General features: G+C 40.7%; 1 protein-coding gene across 15 annotated transcripts in view; it reads left to right on the forward strand.

The window, feature by feature from the left end:
- Positions 1-23,187, forward strand: part of FOXP1 (forkhead box P1) — a 375,390-nt gene that overhangs the window by 330,922 nt on the left and 21,281 nt on the right. For all 15 annotated transcript variants that reach the window (XM_025456558.3, XM_025456571.3, XM_025456567.3 and 12 more), the window contains 2 exons: positions 13,198-13,281; positions 22,972-23,173. In XM_025456558.3, coding sequence (XP_025312343.1) covers positions 13,198-13,281; positions 22,972-23,173 — 286 coding nt within the window. The remainder of the gene's footprint in view (positions 1-13,197; positions 13,282-22,971; positions 23,174-23,187) is intronic.

Below are 23,187 nucleotides of genomic sequence, written 5' to 3' on the forward strand. Positions count from 1 at the left end.
CAAATTTATTTTTAATATTACCTCAGTATTCCTCAAATTCCAAATTTCTGTAGTGTTCTGAAATGAGTTCCTGTGTACTCATTATTGAATGGAAGGTCCAAAACTTGTTGTTGTCCTTTCTTTCTTTTCTTTTTCACTCTTGGGAAAGGTTCACCTTCAGCTCCTTCTTTGGAGCTGCTGCTCAGATGTTTCAAAGTTCTGTGCATCTCTGTGTATGCCTCGAACGCCCCGCTACCTCTGTGAGCTTTCCATCTCTCTCTCTCTCTCTCTCTCTCTCTCTCTCACTTCCCCTCCTCTGTGTCTTCTCCTGCAAATGGAAAATGTTCGAAGTTAAAAAAACTTGCACCTTATCTGTTGTTGATGTGAGTCCCCTGAGTTGCCAATATCGGTAAGCTGGAGTTAGAGGAGCCAGGGAGAGAGATTGGAGAGAATGGATGGGAGTGGAAAGCACACTCGAGTGTCAGCAGCAAGTACACACAAACACACACACACACTGTCAAAAGTTAACGTAGAAGCCACATGTGGATTTATTCCTCATGTTAATTTGTCACCTTTTCTCTCAGTCACTGAGAACAAGAGTTCAGTGCATACATTTTAAATATGCACACACATGCACACACCTGCAAACATGTTTTCAGATATATAATATATAATATGTATACATATTTTTATATACATATATATATATACACACACATATATATATATAAAACCTAGTATTTGGCAATCCATTGGGCCATGTGGAGTGTATTTTGTAACTCTAGAAAATAAACTTCTGCCTATTTCCCTGTGGATCATAGTTGTGAGGAATGGGGGGCACTTTTTAGTGTGGGTTCTACTTCTTGATGTCACTTGTTGATGTACCACCATATTTTAACAATAATTCCATTCTTGGTATAATTAATAGAAAATTCATTTCTAAAAGTAAAAATTGGGTCAGAAATGGAGATTATTAAAATGTACAATTGCAAAAGCCTGACCCTGCAAACCCCATTTATGCAACCGAGTTCCAAAATGCTTTTGAGTGCTTGATGACTCACTGTGGCTTCTTCCTCTGGCTGGTTTAGTGTAGGCAAGAGGTTAGCCGACTAGGGGAAATTAAAACAATGTTGTACATTATATTGTTACCAGCCATCGAAAAGCCTATTTTGTATGCAAGACAGCAATGCCGAGATATATGGAGAGCCCTAGGCTAAGTACAGAAGATAATTACATTTGGAATTTTACTGAGTTAAGTCATTTACAGCTTCAAATAGTTGCAGAGAAAAATCAGCCAAAACATACTTAAACTTTTTGTTGTGACTTTTCAGGATAGAAAGGATTTTTTTTAATTAGTTAGCATCTTATATGACAAATTACATTTTTTTAGTAAGATTGTCTCAAAAGTTATTTTCTTTAGCTAGTTAATATTTTTTCATTCATACTACAGATATGAACTTATTAGAACAGTAAAATATTCATACAGGCAAAGGGCACATCATAAAATCCCCAAATTTTTACGTAAGTCTTTGGAAACATCTTTAAATTTAGCATGTTTATTCAGAAGGAAAACAGTAGTGTCATTTAACTCACCCCCAAAGTTCACTTCTGATTGATGTGTAGTTAGCCCTTGAGAAATTGGTTTCAACAGAACTTTATGGCTCTTGCTACCTAAATCTTTATGTATTAGTGGTTATAAAGTGATTCAAGTTCCTGCATTTATTTAGTTGATAAATTCTTAACATTCGGTTGGAATAAAGTGTTTTTCAGAGTGTCACAGTTTGCCCAAGTAGGTGTTCCAGACTCCAGATTTGAGTGTGGGGCTGTTGTTCAATACTGAGGAACTGATTATCTGCTTTATTCATTATTCCTCACTCTCCCCAAGAGCTGGCAAGAGAAGGAAAGGAGTTAGACCATCAGTAAGTTAAGTGGTTCTCTGCTGGAAGCTTTTATGTTATTTTTTGATGGGTGTGGCCTAGGAGCATTGCAGACTATTAGAAGGATTCTTTGATTATTTTGGATTTCATTTATTCATAGATTTCCTTTTATTCTTTAGCCCTAAATCAAACTGAAAGTAGGGTTTTCAACTTGTGATAGGAATCAAAGAAGATCATCTGGCCAGAAGTTACTATATAGTAGTTACCTGTAATATTCCTAGTAATATTTTTGCTTGAGAGTTTGCTTTAACAAAGGAAGGGACAGGCTCTCTCTAAAGGATTTGGTTTCTTCAGAGGCCAAGGGAGTTAAGGTGATAGCATAATGCTTGCGAAGAGCAAGAGTTGCCAAACTGCAGATTATGAGCCAAATCCCAAGAGCTAACAAAGGTTTTCACATTTTGAATAATTTAGGGGGGAGAGAATCAAAATAAGAATGAATTATGTGAAATTCAGAATTCAGTGTCCATACATAAAGTTGTATTAGAACATGGCCATGCGCATTCATTGACACATTATCTATGGCTATGGCTAATGGCTGCTTCTGCACTAAAACAGAAGAGTCGAGTAGTTGCAAAAGAGTCCCTGTGGCATGCAAGGCTAAAAATATTTACTGTCTGGCTGGCTCTTACAAAGTTTGCCAAACAACCTCTGTTCCAGAGAATTCAGAAAACCCATTTGCATCACATTATGTAACAGCAACTTTTCCCCTTAGGTTCTGGGCTATCTAAATGTCTCCTAACCCCTTCTTACTTCTTCCTTCTTCACTGTGGGGTCTGAAACCATTCTAGTCACCGCACTGGTCAGGTTTCCCCAACGGCAGCTTCACATAACAAGTATTTGTCCATCTTGGGGATCGTGGAAAGCAGGCTGATGGATATTCATTTGTTTATCTGTTTAGTTTACCAGTTTGTTTAGCACACATTATCCAGAGCCTGTAACATAGCAGGAACTTAGCCGAAGCCAGTAAAAGGGTGGCAAAGGTGAGCTAAATGGTTAAGGTTGCCTTCCTGGTTCTTATATTTTAAAGGAAAAACAGACTGTAGATAAATAATTTTCCAGTGCTGCTATCCTCTTCTTGGGTAGTGCTAGCTGACACTGATGGGTTCCTGAAAACACCAGAAACATGCTCAAAAGAGAGTTTCAGTGCTAGAAAGGAACCCAAGCCAAAGCAATTTTATCCATTAGATATTGTCCAAGCAGATGAAATATATAAGAACATGTTAACTGTTTTTAGTTATTAAAGAACGCTCACCCTGAGCCAGAACTGAGAGGTCAAGATTAAGATGGAGTGTCTCTGGGTGGCAGACTGGCACAGGTGGGACAGTGTGAGACAAGGTACACTTCAACCCACCAGCTGTACTCATTGTGGGCTTCCTCTTCCTCTTGTGTTCAACATCTCCATGTCTGTACTGTCACATTTGCCATTTCTTGTACCCGTGTCTAAAATGCACTTTTTAATTGACTTAACGAACAATTGCTGTGCCCATAGAACCTGAATTATTGGGGAAACCAGGTCCCTGCAGCGGCCCAGAAGGAGTTTGAAGAGGTGTTCTCATGCTTGAACAGCCTCTCTCTTATTGCTCGTAGGCATCATCCCCCCATTCTCTGCACAGCACACTGATGAATCATCACCTCCTCTAGAGAGGATGCCCTGGGCATGACCGTCCCCGTGACTACTTCTGTTTGCCTTAAAGAAGGCATTCCCCAGACCAGGAAGTACCTGAACCTCCAAGTATATTATAGAATTACCATTCATTAACTTGAATTTGAAAAACAGTTGCACAACTTAGCACTGCAGGAGAGAGCCATCAAAGATGCACAGTAAGTTCCCCAACGGTGATCTCTATATTGTTGGAGGAGCAGTCTCTCCCTACCAGCCAGACTCTCAAGGCACTTCTCTGCACAGCATTTTAGGTCTCTGGCATTTACATCTGCGAGCACAGTCACATGTGTGCCCCCATTAGAAAAACAAACCCAATAATCTCAAAATGGAGCTTACATCATAGACCAGTGGAGGTTCATTATGTCTACCCTGGAGCATCACTGTGGAAGGGTTCCATAGGAGACAACATAGGGTGTTGTCAGCTAGCACCAGACATGACCATTATGAATGAAACCCACATGAATGATGTCCATTTCTAGTCCCACGGATCTAAACCCCAGAACCCTTCACTCTGACCCAAAACAGAAGGCCCTTGTGTTTCTTACCTCCAATGAACCTCTCCTCAAGAATTAGGTGGAAAACAAGGGGATCGTGGCTAGAGATGCTTCCTTTCTTGGCGCTAAATCTGCGTAACGCTATACTGGAGTCACACGAAAAGCCTTCACGATTCCAACGTTAAGAGTTAGGGCAAGAAGGCAGAAATCACGATGATGGCCATGAAGTCTGACTCAGGCCCATTCTGTCAACATCGTGTATAAGATGCATGCGTATTGTTTTTATTTCTGTGGGAAGTTACCACAATATGTAATGCATGTTTTCCTATTAGTGGACCCATTATGTGGAACTTATTAACAAAATGGTTAATTGATGTCTCATGTTACCTCCCATTACTGGTCTCAGAGGAAAGAGGGGTTGAAAAGACATCTTAGTGGCATTCTTAGCCTTTCTGAATATTTCTAACCACATTTTACTGTTAGAAAGACAGTTGTAATTTTTGACATCGTAGCAGTGGACTCAATGGTGGTTAACTCCATCTGTTACCTGGAAGCCCAACATTGTAGAGACTTTGTGTGCACTGCTTGCACTGTACACATAGGTACCTAACATCAAGGTAGACGGACATCATGGTAATCATTTGGGTGCAGAACATGACTGTTTGAGGTAAGGGAATATATTTTAGGATTTTATCTGTTAGACACTTTCTTTTGACAGAGTCTTCTGGATGCTGTGCAGACAAGAGGATAGGTTAGAGCTGGAGGGGGATGATGTTCCCACAATCAATATGCACGGTGTTTTATAGGTCATGAAATGTGCATGTGCTTGCACACATACACACACACACACACACACACACACACATAGACACAGAAGATAGAGGAGCTGGAGACACAGGATGTGGAAATAGTTTGCCCACCCAGATGCCATGGGCAGGAGTGTAAGAAGGCAGCACCTGAAGCTTCCTTGATACTCTGAGCACCAGCCAGGATGGCCTGAGGGATTTAAATATTCATATTAACCTAGTTACCTAGTTGCCCAGGTTCACTTAGGTGGGAAATGCTTCTGAATTATCTCAACCCTTAAGCTGTGAATGAGATGGCACAAAAGTTATCTTAGGGACTAGGTCAGAATTCCACTCTGGGAAAAAGGAAAAGCATCTAATTTAACAGATAAGGAAAAGTCTTCTGACAGATTTCCCTCTTCAGAAAGCTGAGACATTCATGGAATAGATAAATTTTTCTGACTAGATATATGTTGGTTTTAATGATCATGTGACCTTGCTCAGTTGTCAGAACATCCTCCCTGGGTATGAAGATGGGTTTTGAGTGAAGAAAAAAAGCATTGGAGACCTGATGTTTCCTCACATCCACAGCTCAGCATGTGTCAGGGGACAGGGCTCAGGACAGGATTCCTGCAGTCCCTCAGCCTACAGACCCTTTAGAGTGAATATTGAAAGCAGCCAAGAGGAAAAAGAGCCAACCAAACCAATGGAGGTTTGACCAGGCAGGAGGGTGGGAGTGATGGGGTGGGACCTTTTGTCTTTAATAATTTGATTCCATTCAGTCACTATTTATCAAGCACCTATTGTGTTCTGAGCACTGGATGCAGATAAGCAAGGCAGCCTCTTCCTTCCTGTACTGTGCAGCCTGGCAGTGAGGGAAGACTAGCACGTCTTTAATTCCACACCAGGCAGAGTTTCTCAGAGGAAGCACAGGAGTCGTTGTGGAGCTGACCCGGGAAGGGGCAGGAGCAAGTAGATTCCAGGAGGAAAGAGCCATTGAGGGATTTGCCTTGATCGTAGTATGAGGGAGCATAGTGGAAGAATGTATGTTCGTTCTTGAAATCATCTCTCTGTTCCTCAAGAAGTGGGATGACCAGTCTCCACAGTTTGCTTTCCTGAGACTTGGGATTTCCAGTTTCGAAACTGGGAAAGTACCTGGCAAAGGGGAATGAGTTGTTCACCCTGATGATTACTTTGCATCCATTGGCTTTGGAAGAGAGCTGTCTAATGCCTCCTGTTCTGCTTGTAATTTATAAAGGACCTGGGAAGCCATTTGAAAAGGTAGTTATTGAGTTCCTACTAGATGCCAAGGCAATCCTAGGTGTTTCATACCCCTAACTTCATTGACTCCTCACAACCCACCTGTGAGTAGATACTTCCCTGTGTCCTCAATCCTAAGAGTTATTTTCTTAAAGGAAAAACAGAACTTTTGGAAATCAGTATACATCAGACATCTAATGAGCATGTGCCTTTCTTCTCTTTCGAAAAGGTGTTACTAAGTCACTGATGACCTTCACAGTTATTGGCTTTTTGAGTCAGAAACAATTCTCTGTGCCTCTCCTCTCACAGATGAGGAAACCGAAGTTTACAAGGTCTAATTCACTTGTTCAAAGCCAAAGGCCTGAGATTCTAGCCCAGCCTGTGTAGCTCACGCCTCCTTTTGTATGGCGCTGCCACCTGGCACTTTTCATGCAGGGTCATCATGGCTCATTGAGGTTCTGTGTATTACCCCAAGGCATTGCAGATCACTGGGTTTAAAACCTGCCTTGTGAGGCCATGCCTTTCTCTGCCCCTTGGAGCTCCCTCCTCAGCAATCCATGGCAGCTAGACAAGGGTGGAACTTAGTGACATAGGAACCCCTTGGAAGTTCTCTAAATCATCTGCACCAGGAACTGTAAGCTCCAAGAAAATGTCAGGAGGGAGAAAAGTGTACAAGTTTCAATAGCAGAGGGAGACATTAAGCCTAACACAGATCAATTACTGTAGGGACTTTACGTGTGATCACTCTACCATTAGCATTACTGTTTGTAATCACACTAGCTTCCTGGACTTTTGCAAATATATTATCTGTGATGTGTCCCACTTTGGGCCCCTCTAACGCCACTGAAGGCAATACTCAGGACCGTTCTTCACAGCAGTGGCCTCACAGAACCTCCTGGACTCTCCCTGAGTAAGCTCAGACCATGTGGGGGAAGAAGTTCTAATGGCATCATCGCTGCATATTGTCACTGCTTTGTGACTGGAGCCAAGAAAAAGAAGAGGGGTTCTCTGGGTTTCTCACTTCCATGTTCCCTCTTTGAAAACCAAGACACTTATTTTTCATAATTTAAAATCCTGCTTAACTCTGGGAGCATTAGAATTCCTAGACTATGACTGAGTATTAGTGTGCGTCTGCTTTAAATGTCAAGAGAGTCTTTAATAATAACACGTAAGGAATGTTAAGATGGTGATAGAATACAATAAAAGTAGGGAAATTCTTCCATTGGGGTGAAATGAGCCATAGGTTGCCTCCCACCTGAGAGCTGTGGTTGTGTTAAAGAAATCATTTATAAGTTTTCACTGGTGCTGAGCTTTGAAGGCATGTGAATGACCATAGCTTGATACAGTGGGTCAAAAAGAACTCTGGTAACTACTCAGTTAGGTAGAAGATTTTCATTTTCCCTCCTTCTAAGTCGCTATTTTGTTTTTTGTTTTTGTTTTTCCCCTTGTTTTTCTTCTTTTGATCCTATGTATGGTAGAGACCCATGGAACTGGATGAGCTCTGCCTCAGTCAGTTCTGTTTGGATCATCATTGTATATAAAATGAGACAGTCACTGTCAGGACTTCCTCAGTCTATGGACAGGAGTCTTGTCTCCCCAAACTAGTGCATTAATCCCGGACATGTTGGGGTCCTTATTAAAACTTTTACTCCCACATTCCCTCGCTTGGCATATTGGGCTTATTAGCAGGTTTGGGTGAGACCACAGTCAGTTAAATTTGGGATCATCATCATTGTACAGGAATAAGCCCAACTTCCCTGCCCCTCAGTCAAGTGGCTGCTGAAACTCCTCATCTCACCCTGCCATGGAGGTTCTGCATCAGTGGTTCAGTGTAGCAGATGGGAAGAGTGGCAAAGATCTGTGTTTGCATTTAGCATCCCAGGTGCATCTGATAGTCAGGCATCCTGTAGCTGGAATTCTAGTTTCATCTCTGCCCCTTCCCAGCTCCATGATCTTGAGTAAGTTCACCTATTGAGCCTCAGTTTCCCCAACTATAGAATCTAAGAGTAGGACTTAAGAGGATTTGAAGTAGCCACAACAGTCTTTGCTTCTGTGAAATCAAGTGAGTGACTTGGTCCTTTCTTCTCATCTGTTCTTGGTAATTCTAGCATTTTTACGCATCCAGAATCCTTCATTTGTTTCAGATTTTGTTTCTCACAAGTGAGAACCGCCAAATTGGGCTTAAAATGATTAGTCCTCCAGACAACATATAAAGTGATTATGTTAAATGAACCTAAAACCATGTTCCCTTTTCTCTGCTAAAAGAATGAGTTTAATCTCCTCAGTTTTTATCTTTGAAGACCTTGAATGGAGATCCTCGCCTTGGGCGGTTATCAGAGTGTCCAGAGTGATACACACGTTCCAGTCTTTCACAGCCAGGACCAGCTAAAACACCATTTGAGGCCATGGCTAATAGAAGAGGGGATGACCTATATCAGCCAAGGGGAGAAAAAGCATTTGCCTAGGATGAGGGAAAGAGACAGTGAGAGTCAAGGAAATAAATCCATAAGCAATGGGCTTCATCTTTCCTACAATTTCTGTTTCATTCTTCAAAACATCAAAATTATCTCCCAATCTAAGCCACCTGCAAACTACACAGAACTCCTGTTACATGGACCTGGGTTCCAAGCATACAGTCAACCAGTAGAAGTCTAAATAGACTAGACTGATGATCTAACTTTGCTTTAAAGAAAGTTAGATATTTTTGAGCATCCATAAAGTGCTAAAAGGCTCTGTGCTAAGCCTGTTATGTGCAAGAACTTATCTAATCCTCAAAACAACCCTTCAGAGTTCAGAGATTATTATTCCATATTTAGAAGAAGAAACTAAATACTTAAAAAGGTTACATAATGTGCTCAGAGTCATAGAGCCAGAATTTGAATCCAGTGTATTCTGATTGTGGTGCCCACGACCTCCATCCATTTTCACCCTGCTGTCTCTCCAAAATTGAGCAGCAACCTGCTAAGAAGCAAACACTGTACGAGCAGGGCCCCTCAGCTGTTTGGCCCGTTGGCATTCTTTTTATATCAGATACCCGCCCCCTGTATCCACCAGGAAAGTATTTAGAGAGTAATTTCTGAGAGCACAACATAAGAGATTGTTTTAATTTGCCAACCAAATTTTTAGTTGACCTTTGGTGTACATTTCTCATCCTCCTTTTCTTTGCTTTTCATGGGATTCAGTTTATGAGGAAATGCTGGAATATATACTTGCTAATATTAAATGTTTGTATTGTCATATTATAATAATGAAAAGATGCCGTGAAAATGGATAGGGATGCTGAGCTCATGGAATGATGGCATAAAAAGTAATAAAGAATCAGAAAGCTTTTCGAAGGGCCAGTGAATATTAAAAATGCAATACAGCCCAGCCCCTGCAGAGAGAGGATATGGTTTTAATAGGTGTGAAATATTAGCCTTTTTTGCCTAAAACAACAAGAAGTAAATTTGGCAGGTGTTTTTCCCCCCTTTAATTGTTAAAAGGGTTTGTGTTAGAGGTGATCAGCTCACTGATGGTGAAAATCCAGAACCCATCCAAGAATATAGTAAGTTCTAGTTAGCACCCATCAAACAGAAACAGAAACTTGGATTTTTGTCTTTTTTCTGTAACCTTGCACATCATATGTTAAAAAAATAAAAAATAAATAAAAAGCAGAACTAGGACGGTAGAATTGAGTGCAAGGCAAAATAAGGACCCGGGGTAATTCTCAAAATGGACAATGAATTCTACGTTAATATTCTCATGGAAAAGTGAGAAATTGTCTCCCTTGGCAGTAACCTCCAAGATTTATGGATGTGGGTGTGTGTACAAACTCTAGGTGTGTATTTGCAACATGGTGTTACTACATTTGACCAGTAAAAGGTCAGCACAGTAGACATCTGAATGGAATATAGAGGTGATGATTCCTTTTGATGCTGGGAATTTGGATTTCCTTCTCCTGTGTTGGTTAATTGCTGCATCAACAATATTTACCCCCAAATTAAATCACAATTAATATTCATCAGACTCTTAAGTAAATATCACCTCTCACCCTTTAACTTGTAATGTTTAGTGCAGCAGAGTACTTGTTTTTAAAAAGAATAATAGATATGCCTTCATGCCTTCTGCCCCATGATAACTTTTAAGACAAAACATTATTTAAAATTCTAAGAATATTTTGGTCCTAACATCAAAAAACTTAAAACACAGTGGAAAAAAAAAAAAAAAAACCCTACAGAAATACAAATAACTGTTGAAAAATGCCATTGCTAACATTTTAATTGTTCTAACCGAGCCACTTTGGAAAACTAAATTCCTTTGGCATTATGTGTTCAGAGCATCTTTTAGTTTGGCCGTTCAATAACTTACTAAAGCACAGAGGATGAATAACGTAAAGTGGCTCCTAATATGGTATCATTTTCATTTCCTGTTTGTTGAAAGATAAATGCTAACACTGTAAGGCTTTTTTTCTTCCTAATTTATTCCTCCCTGTACCACAAGGGAATAAAAAGGAAAAAAAATCAAATGTGATATGGCTTGAGACTGAGTCATCCAGCCAGGGATAAGCCGAGAGCTTTTTCTCTCTTGCTTTCCTACCTTTTCCCTTTCCTCTGTCTTTTCCCAACTGCTGAGACACTCCTTCCCCTTGGAAAACACCTTGATTTGAAAATGTCTTATTTGACTTCTATTTTGGAATAATACAGCTTACAAAAGATTCATATTTCTTTTTTTTAAGATTATATTTTTGAGGGGCGCCTGGGTGGCTCAGTGGTTGAGACTCTGCCTTTAGCTCAGGTTGTGATCCTGGGGTCCTGGGATCGAGTCCCACATCAGGCTCCCCGCAGGGAGCCTGCTTCTCCCTCTGCCTGTGTCTCTGCCTCTCTTTGTGTCTCATGAATAAATAAATAAAATATATTTAAAAAATAAATAAGTTTTTAAAAAAAAAGATTTTATTTTAGGGACACCTGGGTGGCTCAGTCCATTGAGCCTCTGACTCTTGGTTTCAGCTCAGACCACGATCTCAGGGCTGTGAGATTGAGACCACCATCAGGCTCCTGTGCTCAGTGGGAGTCTGCTTGAGATTCTTTCCCTCTCTATCTCCCTCTGCCCCTTCCCCTGCTTACACTCTCTTACTCTACACCCCCTCAAATAATACACATGTAGATAGGTAGGTAGGTAGATAAAATCCTTTTTTTAAAAAGCAATCTCTATACCCACCGTGGGGCTCAAATGCACAACCCTAAGATCAAGAGTCACACACTCTACCAACTAAGCCAGCCAAGTGCTCCCAAAACTTGATAATTTGAAGACTTAAGGTTAATTATGTGACATAGAAGAAATCAGCCCTTCCTCAGTTGAAAGGCATTATATTGGACAAATGGTCTATAAAAGTGCTGATCTAAGACTCTCTCAGTGTGTCTCTCTCTCTCTTCCTGTCACTCACCCATTCATTAATCTCTTCATTTACCCCAAATTCCACAGCTCTTCTCTTAACTCTACCTTTATCTTTTGGAGATATACTCCCCACTGACTTTACAGAGGTATTTATTATCATGCCTGTCAGCTTCACCATAAGCATCTTTGCCATAGACCTCTTTGCCACAGTCATTTGTACCACAGAACTAATTGTCCAAAGGCAATTTGGCCCTAAGAGATTAAAAAAATAATAATAATAACTGACAGTATGGTTTGACGGTTTAATTTCATTTCTCCATTGACACAGTACTTCCATTTTTATGTTATATAAATCTTGGCCCTCATAATGGTGTATACCGTGGCACAGAGTTTCCAACCTACATGTCCCATAGAACTTTGGAACGCCTCTCAGTGGACATGTGACCATATGCCAAGAACAAGCAACAGTGTAGAAGGCTTTCACAGTGCCATACAGAGCTCAGTTACAAACATGTATCCTGGTATTTAGAAACTGATACCTCTCGTAATGAAGGAGGAAATGTTTTTGATAAAAGAAAACGTGCAGTGCTGAATGAGGGTAAATGAGAGTAACAAAAAAAAAGTAACGATACTCTGAAAAAGTGCTTCAGTATAGTCCACAAAATAAAACCCGTTACTTGCGCCGTATGGCCATCATTCCACACTGTACATTTTGAATGAATTCAAATGTTTTTTATTCACAGGAGAAGGCTTTTTGTTTTGTTACTCATTTTTTATGTTTCATTTTTTCCTTTTTCAGGAATGCCCCTCCCTCATTTGTCATGATTGTATCTTTTATGGTAAAATTGTCTTATGGCCTATGAGTTATGTGCCAAAGATGCTGGTGGCAAAGATGCTGGTGGCAAAACTACCTAGATTTTGTCTCCCCTGTACCCAGCTGTCTTGAATTATCAAAAATATCATTAGGTTAAAACAGTTCAGGGCAAGCATAAAGTATAATCCAGTAAGTAATATTCTGAGTGCCTACAACGTATATCTGACTAGGAGCTTGTATGCCTTCAGAAGATAACTTTTTGTGCAATGAGAGGACTTAACTTTTTTTAAGATGAGATCAACACATAGTAGGTACTCATACATTAAATAACTGAATGATTAAGCTTATTCTGCATTCCTTTGGATATGAGAACTTGCCATCTCCTGGAGCCCCGTGCAGGCCCTGCCAGTATTGCTCACCAGCACGGTGCTGATCTATGCCTACCTGTTAAAGTTAGTTAGAAGTTAATTCTGCATAAATGTATCCATGTGTCTAAGAGCTTTTCCACAACCACAAAAGATGAATTTTATGAGTTTTTAGCTACCTCACTCGTTTTCCTTTGGCTTCCTCATGAATAAGATTGGCTAATAGGCATGATTCACGTTTTTGTCTTTTAGCTGTCTGTGTTACATGGGACTCCTTGGTGCCAGCAGGTCTAGAACTTCCCAGTTAAAAGCTAATGCATCTTGTGTTGAGAAATCTCACACTGACACCTCCAGTTACTTCGAGTTTGGCAATGGCTGTGTAGATTTCAAAACGATTAAGCAATGAGAAAGATTTTGTCATGTGCAATGGTGCTATAGTTTAATTTGGAATATGTATCATTTTGGATGTTAAAATAGTAATGCATCTGTATTCAAAGAAATAACAGAGCATTTCCTTCCCCCACTAGCTTGCAAAAGACAAAGAGCGCCTGCAAGCCATGATGACCCATCTGCACGTGAAGTCTACCGAACCCAAAGCCGCCCCTCAGCCCGTAAGTACCAAGCTCTACACCAAGGGGACAAAACCCTACAGTATCTTTTCTCTGCTTCCCCACCTCAAGTGTAGGAGGCAGGACAGCCTCCTCTGGCAGCTGTTAGTATTGAAGGATCTGAGTTGAGTTGACTGTTTCTGGGTATCTTTTATGAAGAGAGCAGTGTGCAGGGCACTTAAGAAGATAGAGGATGATACAGAGCCCTAGCCATGAGGCCCAACAACTAGCTCTTCGAGACAGATGACTGGTGCTGTAGCAGGGTATGAAAATATATTATGATAGGTCACTGGGAAGAGGGAGAAAAAAATCTTTCCAAATGCTCTGTTTTGCAGACTCCATGGTCTGCAAAAGACAGACCATGGAGTCAAAAGAAGAAGGCATTTCAGCCTGGGTTAGCCATGAGACAGCAGGTATGAGAAACAGAGTGAAGGCTAGTCCAGTCTAACTGTAACAGAGGAAAGAAACAGAAAACACACTCTTGGAATAATTGGAGGCTAAAATTGTGGAGGGCATCCAATGGTTGTTAGACAGTTAGAAGTGAATATTACTCTTTTTTTTTCAGGTGGGAGATCAAACACGGTTCACTGAAATTGCATTTAACTTTTAGGAATCTCCTACTTCCTGCCTTGTTCCCTTTTCCTTAACCTTGAAGAGTGCCATCCAAGCACAGACAGTTAATATCGAAGCAGAAGGATGGTTTCTAAACCCCAAATCCTGTCTTGGGCCTCATTCCTTGCTATAAATTGATCGCTTTAACAGTTGTATTTCTCATATACTTATATTTCTAAAAATCTCCTTGTAGCTTCCACTGATTATTCAAAATGGAGAGAGTGCTGTGCTTCTTGATTTTTAAGATTTGTAAAATTTAAAGGTACACTGCCTTTATTTGATTTTGCTTGGAGTCACTGTGTGAAAATTAATTGAGCGTTGACAATCTATAGTTAGTACCAGCAATTTTAATCAATATGCAATGATGCAGCGTAATGGCAAAGTATTGGTTTATCTGTTTTGACTGATTTTTTTCTATAAATAAAGCAAACATACACCCATATATGTATGATTTATGGTGATAGAAATAAAACGGAGTCAGACTATTAACCCAGCAAATATGGTAGCCTGCCAAGATGCAGTTGGCAGACAAAATTAATGTCTGAAACAGAACACATTACTGAGATATAGGACATAAAATCATTAAACACTTTGCGCATCCATTTTTACTAGGAAAGAACCCTTAGTTTCCATGTGTTTTGCAGTAAATGGCTAGAGGACTGAATGTGTAGGCTACCAAAAAGAAAGGGAAACAAAAACCTAGGCTGTTTGATATTGTGAATCCACAGTAGTCAGCTGTGCTGTTTGTATTGCCTTCATCAGCCCCTCCTTCCTTTAAAGAAGGGTCCTTGGGAATAATAGGAGCCCAGCTAAACAAGTTGGTAAGACCTGGAAATGACTTGATGGAGTTCTCCAGTGGGCACAGCCAATTGCTAGGGGAATCGATTACCTTCTGAACTCTGGTCACACTGCTTTGTTTGAGATGGGATTTTTTTTTTTTCCCCAGGATGAGGAATCTGAGTCTTAGTAATCTTAGTCTTAGTCTCTAGTAATGAGAGAGAGAAAGAGATTATCTCCTACTTCCTCCATGGATTAAAAGCAGTGGATAGAATAATGTGTGGACTCCAGACTCTGGTCTAGGATGGACTCATGTTGTTGTATCTGGGGCTCCTTGGGAGGAGGAGATACGAAAGTGGAGTTGTGAGACCCCATGGGGTGCTCAGTAAGTGATGGGGCCAAGTGTTGGCAGGAAGCGCCATACAGGTACACCTACATAGGCCACAAAAGGATCATTGGGAATCTCCATGAGGACCAGTGTGAAGCAGCCAGTAAACAGGGAAAAGCAGTCATGGGGGAAAGGCACAGGGAAGGAAGGTTTGTCTTGATTAGTATTAAAAAAAAAAATGTTTTACATTCTAGAAAATTATAACTTTGAAGGGGACCTCCTACTAAATTTATTTTTAACTGTTCTATTGAAAATTCTCTACCACTAGTCAACATTATCTCTTAGTAGCTCAGCACAGTATTTCTTTATTAAAAGAAATAGGCACGAATATTTTTGACTGAAAAATTAATAGCTTTTGAATTCATACACAGCAGGTTTTCTTTTGCAAAGAAGTCCAATATCGCTGCACAGCACTTCTATAACCATTTATTTAGTGTCCAAGTCAAACCTTTGACAGCTAGAGCAGCGCTACAAGCCAATATAAAGAACTCCAAGATGTAAACCAACAATAGGCCGTCTGTGTGAGGTTTGCCATTGTCAAATACATAGATTGTTTGGATTAGTTTATGTAAATGTACTGTTGTATTACCCTTTGAAAAAAAAAAGATCACATTTGTGTATGAAAAGTGGTTCCCTTCACAGGCAGCATTATAAATTCCTTATCCTTTAACTTACATGTAAGAAGTAAAAATTGGTGCCTGACAAGCAGATATTGTGTGACACTCTGTTGCCGGAGTGAACCTACCTTCTTTTCATTTATTGGAAAATAGAAAATTTTATTATAGATACCATCTTATAAATCAGGAATTATTAAAATATGTATAGGTGAGGCATTGGGAAATTAATTATAAAAGGTAGCCGTGTAGCGTTTTGCATAAATTTTTACTTTCCTTGCCAAAAAAGGGGGGGAGGCATACACATTTAGCAGACCCTTGATTCTTTCAACTTTAGGGATACAGAGCTATCTGATGATCGATTCTAAGGTGCAAAATATTCCTTTTTGCCTGTAATTAATTTATTCCACCTTAAATAATAGAATGCATAGTATATCCTTCTAGAATCTTTGATTTGAAATAAGCAGCCACCAGGATTCAAATCTAACCATAGATGGGGACTTTCACGTTATATCCTTGCCAGTAAGTTGATGAGGTTTTTTCTTTTTTCCATTTCTGTTTAAAAGGAACTTCATGTTTATTTTAAAATTCTTAGTCACTAAGTGATAGAATGCTTTGCTGTAAACGTTGCTTTTCACTAAATGCCATTTGGGTGGTAAGTGTCATTTGTTGTATCCAGTCATCCAACCAGTCCCTATTTCATTGCATCAGAGAAACTGCCAAAACCTTGGATTGTCCTTATATCAGCTCATAGACACATTCCTTGGACCCTATTGTAGAACTCATCTTCCCATTTGGGTAGATGGAGAATATGCTCATCTCAGGACGGTCCTGAGTGTTTAGGCACAGCTGTAAGCTCATCCCACACTGGGACGTGTGTGGGGGAGCCTTACTGTTCTTTGGATACTTTCAGTAGCACATCTCCCCCTCCACTTGCCTTCAGACACTTCATATCGAAGAAAACCTTTGCTTCCATAGTCATACCCAGGACAACTCACACAGCACATTATTTTTGGAAACAAAATTCCTGTGTTTCGAGTCAAGCTGTTTTATCAACAAGTATGTATTAAGTATGCTGCTAAAAACACAGAGCAATAAAACAAGAGAGCCCCATCCCTGCCACTAAGGTCTTTGTGGAGTCTTGAGGGACAAACAACGACACACACTCATTGCATGATCATGCCATGTGTCAATAGGACAGCCGATCTACAGTGGGGATTCTGGGAGAAGTGGTGTCGGAGATGAAAAGGAAGAAATGGACAGGAGTCAGATCTGTGAGTCTTTCCTTGGGTTCAGAGGAGGTGCGTGTGTCTGTGGGTCTCTGAGGAAGGCAGTGGGGAGAGGAAGGCATGTCACAAGGACCAGTGTAGAGGAAGCAAAGGACCAGCCAGCATCAGATAAACAAGGCTTTCTGGTTTTGAATTTATTTGTAAGCTTTTAATTTTGTGAAGACTGGGCCCTGCATGGAAAAGATATGTAAAAGTTTCCCAGAGCAGCTGTATATTTTAGCAGTTGGGGATGCACAATGGGAAAAGCCTTTCTTGACATATGTTGAGAAGGGCCAAATTGACTATATTTTGAGTTTGAAAAGATTCTTCTCTTTTCCGTGTGAAGAGCAGCAAAAAATCAGACAGGAGTAAATGATCCTCATGAGACTGATGGATATTCTTTGGTTCCAAACACGGTAACATTCTCAAAGTAAACACCAAAGTGTATTGCTGGGGGTTCGTGTCCCCATGCTTGCTCCATGGAGAATTTGCTGAGCTATTTCCTTGGAGGGAAGCGTAACTCAGAGGACAAAACAATAACAACGAAAAGAAGCATGTCTGTGTCATGACTTTATTAAGCTGTTAAGGATTTTTTAAGAAGACTTCCCTATCATAATGTCAGGAAAATCCTATAAAGCGTATTTTATAATGCCGGAGTACATGAGAGGTACGCCTTGCTTCGGGGTATTCCTGCACACCAGAAAACAACTCCTGATCCTGGAAAAACCACATTCCTACAGATTTGGTGGGCAAGTAATTATAGCGTAGGTAGTATATCCTTCTTTATGAAAATGTTATAAAACGCTTACAGGAACTTGGATATTTGAAGCGAAATGCAGTATTACATTTTCCTTTTTACGCATTCTCTTTTCCTCCAACCATAGCAATTAGGACTGTTTCGAAATAGTTTTTAGCTGCTATAAAAACAAAGTGTCCCCCCTCTATAAAAAGGGTCTTTTAACTCTTAAAGCAATGGCTGATCCTTTGGGCTGCTCGCAGCCTTGCTTGAGGCCTAGAGAAACAATCATAGGCAGTCATAAACGATTCTCTAGCACAGTACACACAAGCTGTTTTTCTGTAGTGTTTCTCATGAAGCCCCCCCCCCCCCCCAGCCACCACCACCACACCCCCCAGCCCCATTCCACCATACCCCTCAGAAAGACCGGCCACCTCTGAACGCCCCCAATTCACGTCTAGAAACCGTGTGCCGTTCAAGCAGGCCTCAAGCCCGCTCAGGGCAGTGAAGCCAAGAGCAGAAAAACGAGTTCTGTGAGCCTCAAAGTCCCTACTAAGCAGCGAGGTGCCCCAGTGTTTGGGTTTCAGGTTTGTCTTTTGTTCTCAGAATCTGTTTTCATGTGAGGCAAGAGCACAAACAAAAATAAAAATGAGTTCTTATGGGAATACTTACGACAAGTCTGTTTCTGTCCGGGGTTTACATCAGCGCTTTGTTTATTTTTTAAAAATGTGAGTGACTCATCATCTTTAAAAGAAGAGAGGAGGTTACTGTTTAAAAACTAAAGATTAATCTTTTACAAAAGGACTCAGCAGAATACGAGGCGGCTGACAGGGTCCTAGCAGTTGGGACGGGTACAGTCCCCAGGACAGTCTTTCTGGAAGTGAGCTGGGGTAGGGATGGGGGAGACGGTGGTTAAGGGCACCCGGAGATTTACAAAAGAAAACCCTGCAGCAATCTTAAGTGATAGAAGAATGTAACTTCTGGCCAGACCCTCAAAGCGATTATCTTTGCCGAAATCATCACATGACGGAAACTTGCCATGTAGAAAATATCAGAGTTACTAACTTTTCCAAACATAGCAACTTCTTTTTAAATAGAAAATACACACAATAAGAAAAATAGGAAAAGAAACCCTCCCAGTCCGATCCCTTCCTGCTCCATGCCCCGGAAAAAAAAAAAAAAAAAAAAAAATTATCTTTTAAAACCTTAACTACAATCAGAAACACGAAGCACATATGCTTTCATTTCTAATTGATGATTATATTAAGATTTAATAGTTTACAATTAAGATGAATATTTCAAGATTACAGCAAAACCCACACCAGTCCCGATCTGTTCTTCCGTTCTAAGTCTGTAATTAATTTTCTTTTTTTTCTTTTTCTTTCTTTCTTTTTTTTTTTTTTTCTTTTTCTTTTTTTTTGAATCCACTGTTTTCAGAGAGACCTTAATTAGAAGAGCAGGTTTGGTTTGAACACAGAGCCTGTTTTGAACCCTTCCCCATGCTCCATCTTATCTTTCCCTCGTGACCCTCCTCCCTGAAGATGGTTTTTCCTCAAGACAAGCATGTGATCATCAAACAAAAGTTTAAAAGTTAACAAACTTCTATAGCAGTTGACAAGGTTGACATTTCATTAACTTGTTGGTTCAGCCTTCAAATGATTCCGAGAGGCGAAGCACCCTCTGTTTGGAGTTTACGGCTTTTTGTTCTTCCTTCCCTCACAGACTACAGTCATGTTTAATTTGGAATCTGGGCTCCTTTGGCAAATTAGCAATTAGAACAATTTTGTGGGAATATGTATATGTGTCATTAGTTTTCCTGCAAATTAATAGCAAGGGCAGAGGTCAGGCAGAAATTTTCCACTTGACTGCCGTTCCTCTATTGAGACTTGGCACTTGGTTGTGGAATGGCCACAGCTGCTCTCAGCCACCCTCTTCCTGTAGGAACTGTCTTTTAATTAGTTTACCTCACAGCCATCATTACAAATATTACTGCCTCCCCTCCTCGAAGTAAAATTACTGTTTCTACAAAATATTCCAGTGACATCTTGCACCACTGCACATTGATGGTAGGGTCACTCGAATGCAGCATTTAATCATTAGATCACCTCCGTCCGCGTCTCCTAATTAGAACCCTTACAATACATTTTTATCTGGTAATTAGCTGAGATTGGCTGCTTCCTCTGTGGCTTATTAGAGACAGCCCAGCAGTGGGTGTGAATCACGGTGTCATTTGTCAAGCCTGGTAAGCCCCCTCTCCGCTCTCTCCTGGCTTCGTGTTTATTTCCATTTGCTACCTATGTTCAAAACCCTCCAGAAAACTCTACCATGTATTTCTTTGCGGGCTGTGCTAACCTGCAGGGATTTTATTTTTCACTATTGCTCATTCGGTACACACAGTCCAGGTGTTAAGACCTTTGGTAAAAGCTACAGATGTCCCATTCTTTTCACCTTTTATGACACAGTACCACGTGACGTGCCTGTTCTCCTGTGTGAGCACCACAGATGGATTTGTTACTTGCCGAATGTTTACATGAGTTTTGGCTTTTTTCGAGTCCACTGCACTGGGTGCCCCTTCCTCACAGGATGGGAAAGCAGCCGGCACGTTTCTTGCAGCCGTTGTATTCATAATTCTCATTACGTGTTTAAGACAGTTATGGTGTTTAGGTGACTGTGTTTAAACGGAAAAGCCTAAAAGTAGAATTAGTCCTCAGAATCGCTTTATGTTTGTCACACACACTGTCCTTTGACCGGTGTCTGTATTCGATGGTAGGATCTTCAGGGGCAGCGAACGAATGTTCTGTCCCTATTTTTGTCATTTTGGTTTCATGTGCCTTATATTTGTTCAATAGTATTTCTTGAATGTCATAAGTAGGGACTAAAGCTATTCAGTGAATCCTTTCCAAAAATGAGCCTATAGAGAAACGAAACTGGTTAATGATTATTTTTCCCATTAACTGGGCATAAGAGATGCTTATACTGAGAGCCTAGGATCACGAGTGTGTGTTTGGTTGTGAATATAGACAAGTTATCTCATCGATCATGAGCCTCAGTTTACTCACCTGTAAAACGTGAGCGGTGACATGTCCCTTATTAATCCTGGTATGAGAATGAGGTGAAACCACACAGTGGCAGGTGGCTTACAGTATGGTTTATACAAATGGTATCCATGCCTTTCTGGAATGTTTGGATATTTTTAGGCCTAGCAGCATCTGAGTTTTAAAAGCTGTATATTTATGAGCAGTAGCCTTTCATGCACTAATTTCCTTGACCCGTTGCTTAGGCTGATGCTTATACATACTGTTGCTGCACTTGGTCAGTGATTAAGGCCCAAGGCAAAGAGGAGGTCAGCCCCAACCTTCCCAGTGGCTTCTCAGTTCTCCATTCCGTGGCTGCTACTCTGAACTGGAAACACTTAGTCCTCAAATAGGTGTCATAAGTCAGGTTTCCAGCACTAATAATAAAGCAACTCACAGCATTGGCCCAGTTTGCTAGGGGGTGGTCCTCTCTGGAACTTGGTTTTCTCCCACATGGGGGCTGGGGGAAAGGCCTGGCATTAACTGAGTCAGCATTTCACCAGGGGAGTTAAAAAGGAAAGCACAACTACAGGCTTTCAATCCACCATTCCCTTTGCAGGACCATGTTTACATTTTCTCCATTAATATTTACCTAACAGTATTTGATCTTTCTTTTCTTCGAATTCCTTGTTTTTATTTTATTATTATTTTTAATGGAACTACCCTAAACATATGAGAGGCATTCTCATGGCCTTTTTCATTACTAGAGTATGAGTAGAGTTGAATCTTCTCAACAAACTGGAACTTTTAATGTCCTCTTTATGATCCCAGAAGAGTCCCATTTTGAATACTTTCCATAAGTAACGCCTTATCCATAGGGCTACTGCAATAGTGAAATACTTACTTTGTTAAATGATCGAAAATCAGGTTTGAGAACATGTTACCAAATAAACCTACTTGCCTAGGTTTACTTGGCCGGCTATAAGTATCTGAGATAACCAATTCTGTGTAAATTGTAATAATATGTTGTAAATGGCCAAGTTCTGTAGTATAGCCAGACTTAGTATTTCTGGAAGGACAAATTCAGGGTAAGGGGAACAGGCCCATTTTTTCAGTATTAATAAGAAAAGCACTTCAAGGTGAAGGTTTAATGGAAGGAAACCTTACTCCTTCATTTTCCTTCATATGATTTTAAATAAATACTACTCATTTCCTCTCTTAATTCCATTATATTACTGAGCATTTGAAACTCGAAGAAAAAAATAATTTTTACAGTTCCCAATGTGTTTCATATGTCATTTTTTAAAATAGAGTCCAGTCCTCTATTTGGTTTAATGAAGATTATACATTAAGCTTTCAAAGATTAGTCTTTGCCAACTGATATAACCCCATGACGTCTTATTGGATCAGTGCCACTCTTTTTTAAGATTTATTTATTTGAGAGAGAGAGTGGGGGGGGGGGCAGGGCTCAGAGAGAGACTCTTTTTTAAGATTTATTTATTTGGGGGGGGGGGGGTGGGCAGGGCTCAGAGAGAGACTCCAGCAGACTCCACGCTGAGCACAGAGCGCAGTGCAGGGCTGGATGCTCAACCAACTGAGCCACCCAGGTGCCCCAGTGCCACTGATTTTAGTAGCAGTCATAGGCCGAGTATCCCTGTTGGCTCCCATTGGTGAAGTTTCTTTATGGGGTTAAGTAGCCTAGCCCTGTGCTGGCCAGCGTGGCAGTCACTGACTACATGTGGCTATTTAAACAAAAGTTTAACTCTGATAAAAAGTAAAAACAGTTCCGTACTGGCTAGCACAATTGACAAAGTGCTGTTGGAGAGCTCAGGTCTGGAGCAATGTATCCCAACTGATGGCTTCTACAGTGTTGGTATTCACTGGTGCTACCAGGACTCTGTCACCTTCCTTGAGGTTTGGCAAGCACAGTAGGCAGCCCAGGAGAGTTTGAAGTCATGACTCAAGAAATGTTTTGATCCAAATCTTGTCAAACTTCACTGCGCCAGGTCACCCCTTTCTGCATTCTCCACTCATTTTCCACTGTCTTTGGAAGACTCCTGTGTCCCCAACAGGTCAGGAGAACATGGCCAGAGAGATTTTGAACTAACTACTATGTAAACTGTTTTTACATGAGAACTCATCTCCTATTTCAGTCAATTATAAGCATCTACTTACAGAAGTAAAACTAGCCGGGTGTCCCCTGCATTATTCCTGCTGGATTTCAGATGCCTGCTTACTCACTGTTTTTCTGAAGCTCTTCTAAGAATTCTTCTTTTCCTCACAGCTGAATCTGGTATCAAGTGTCACACTCTCCAAGTCTGCATCTGAGGCTTCTCCACAGAGCTTACCTCATACTCCAACGACCCCAACCGCCCCCATCACTCCCGTCACCCAAGGCCCCTCCGTCATCACCACCACCAGCATGCATACGGTGGGACCCATCCGCAGGCGGTACTCAGACAAATACAACGTGCCCATTTCTTCAGGTAGATACTCCCAT

The sequence above is a fragment of the Canis lupus genome, chromosome 20, assembly GCF_003254725.2.
Source record: "Canis lupus dingo isolate Sandy chromosome 20, ASM325472v2, whole genome shotgun sequence".
NCBI classification, from domain to species: Eukaryota; Metazoa; Chordata; class Mammalia; order Carnivora; family Canidae; genus Canis; species Canis lupus.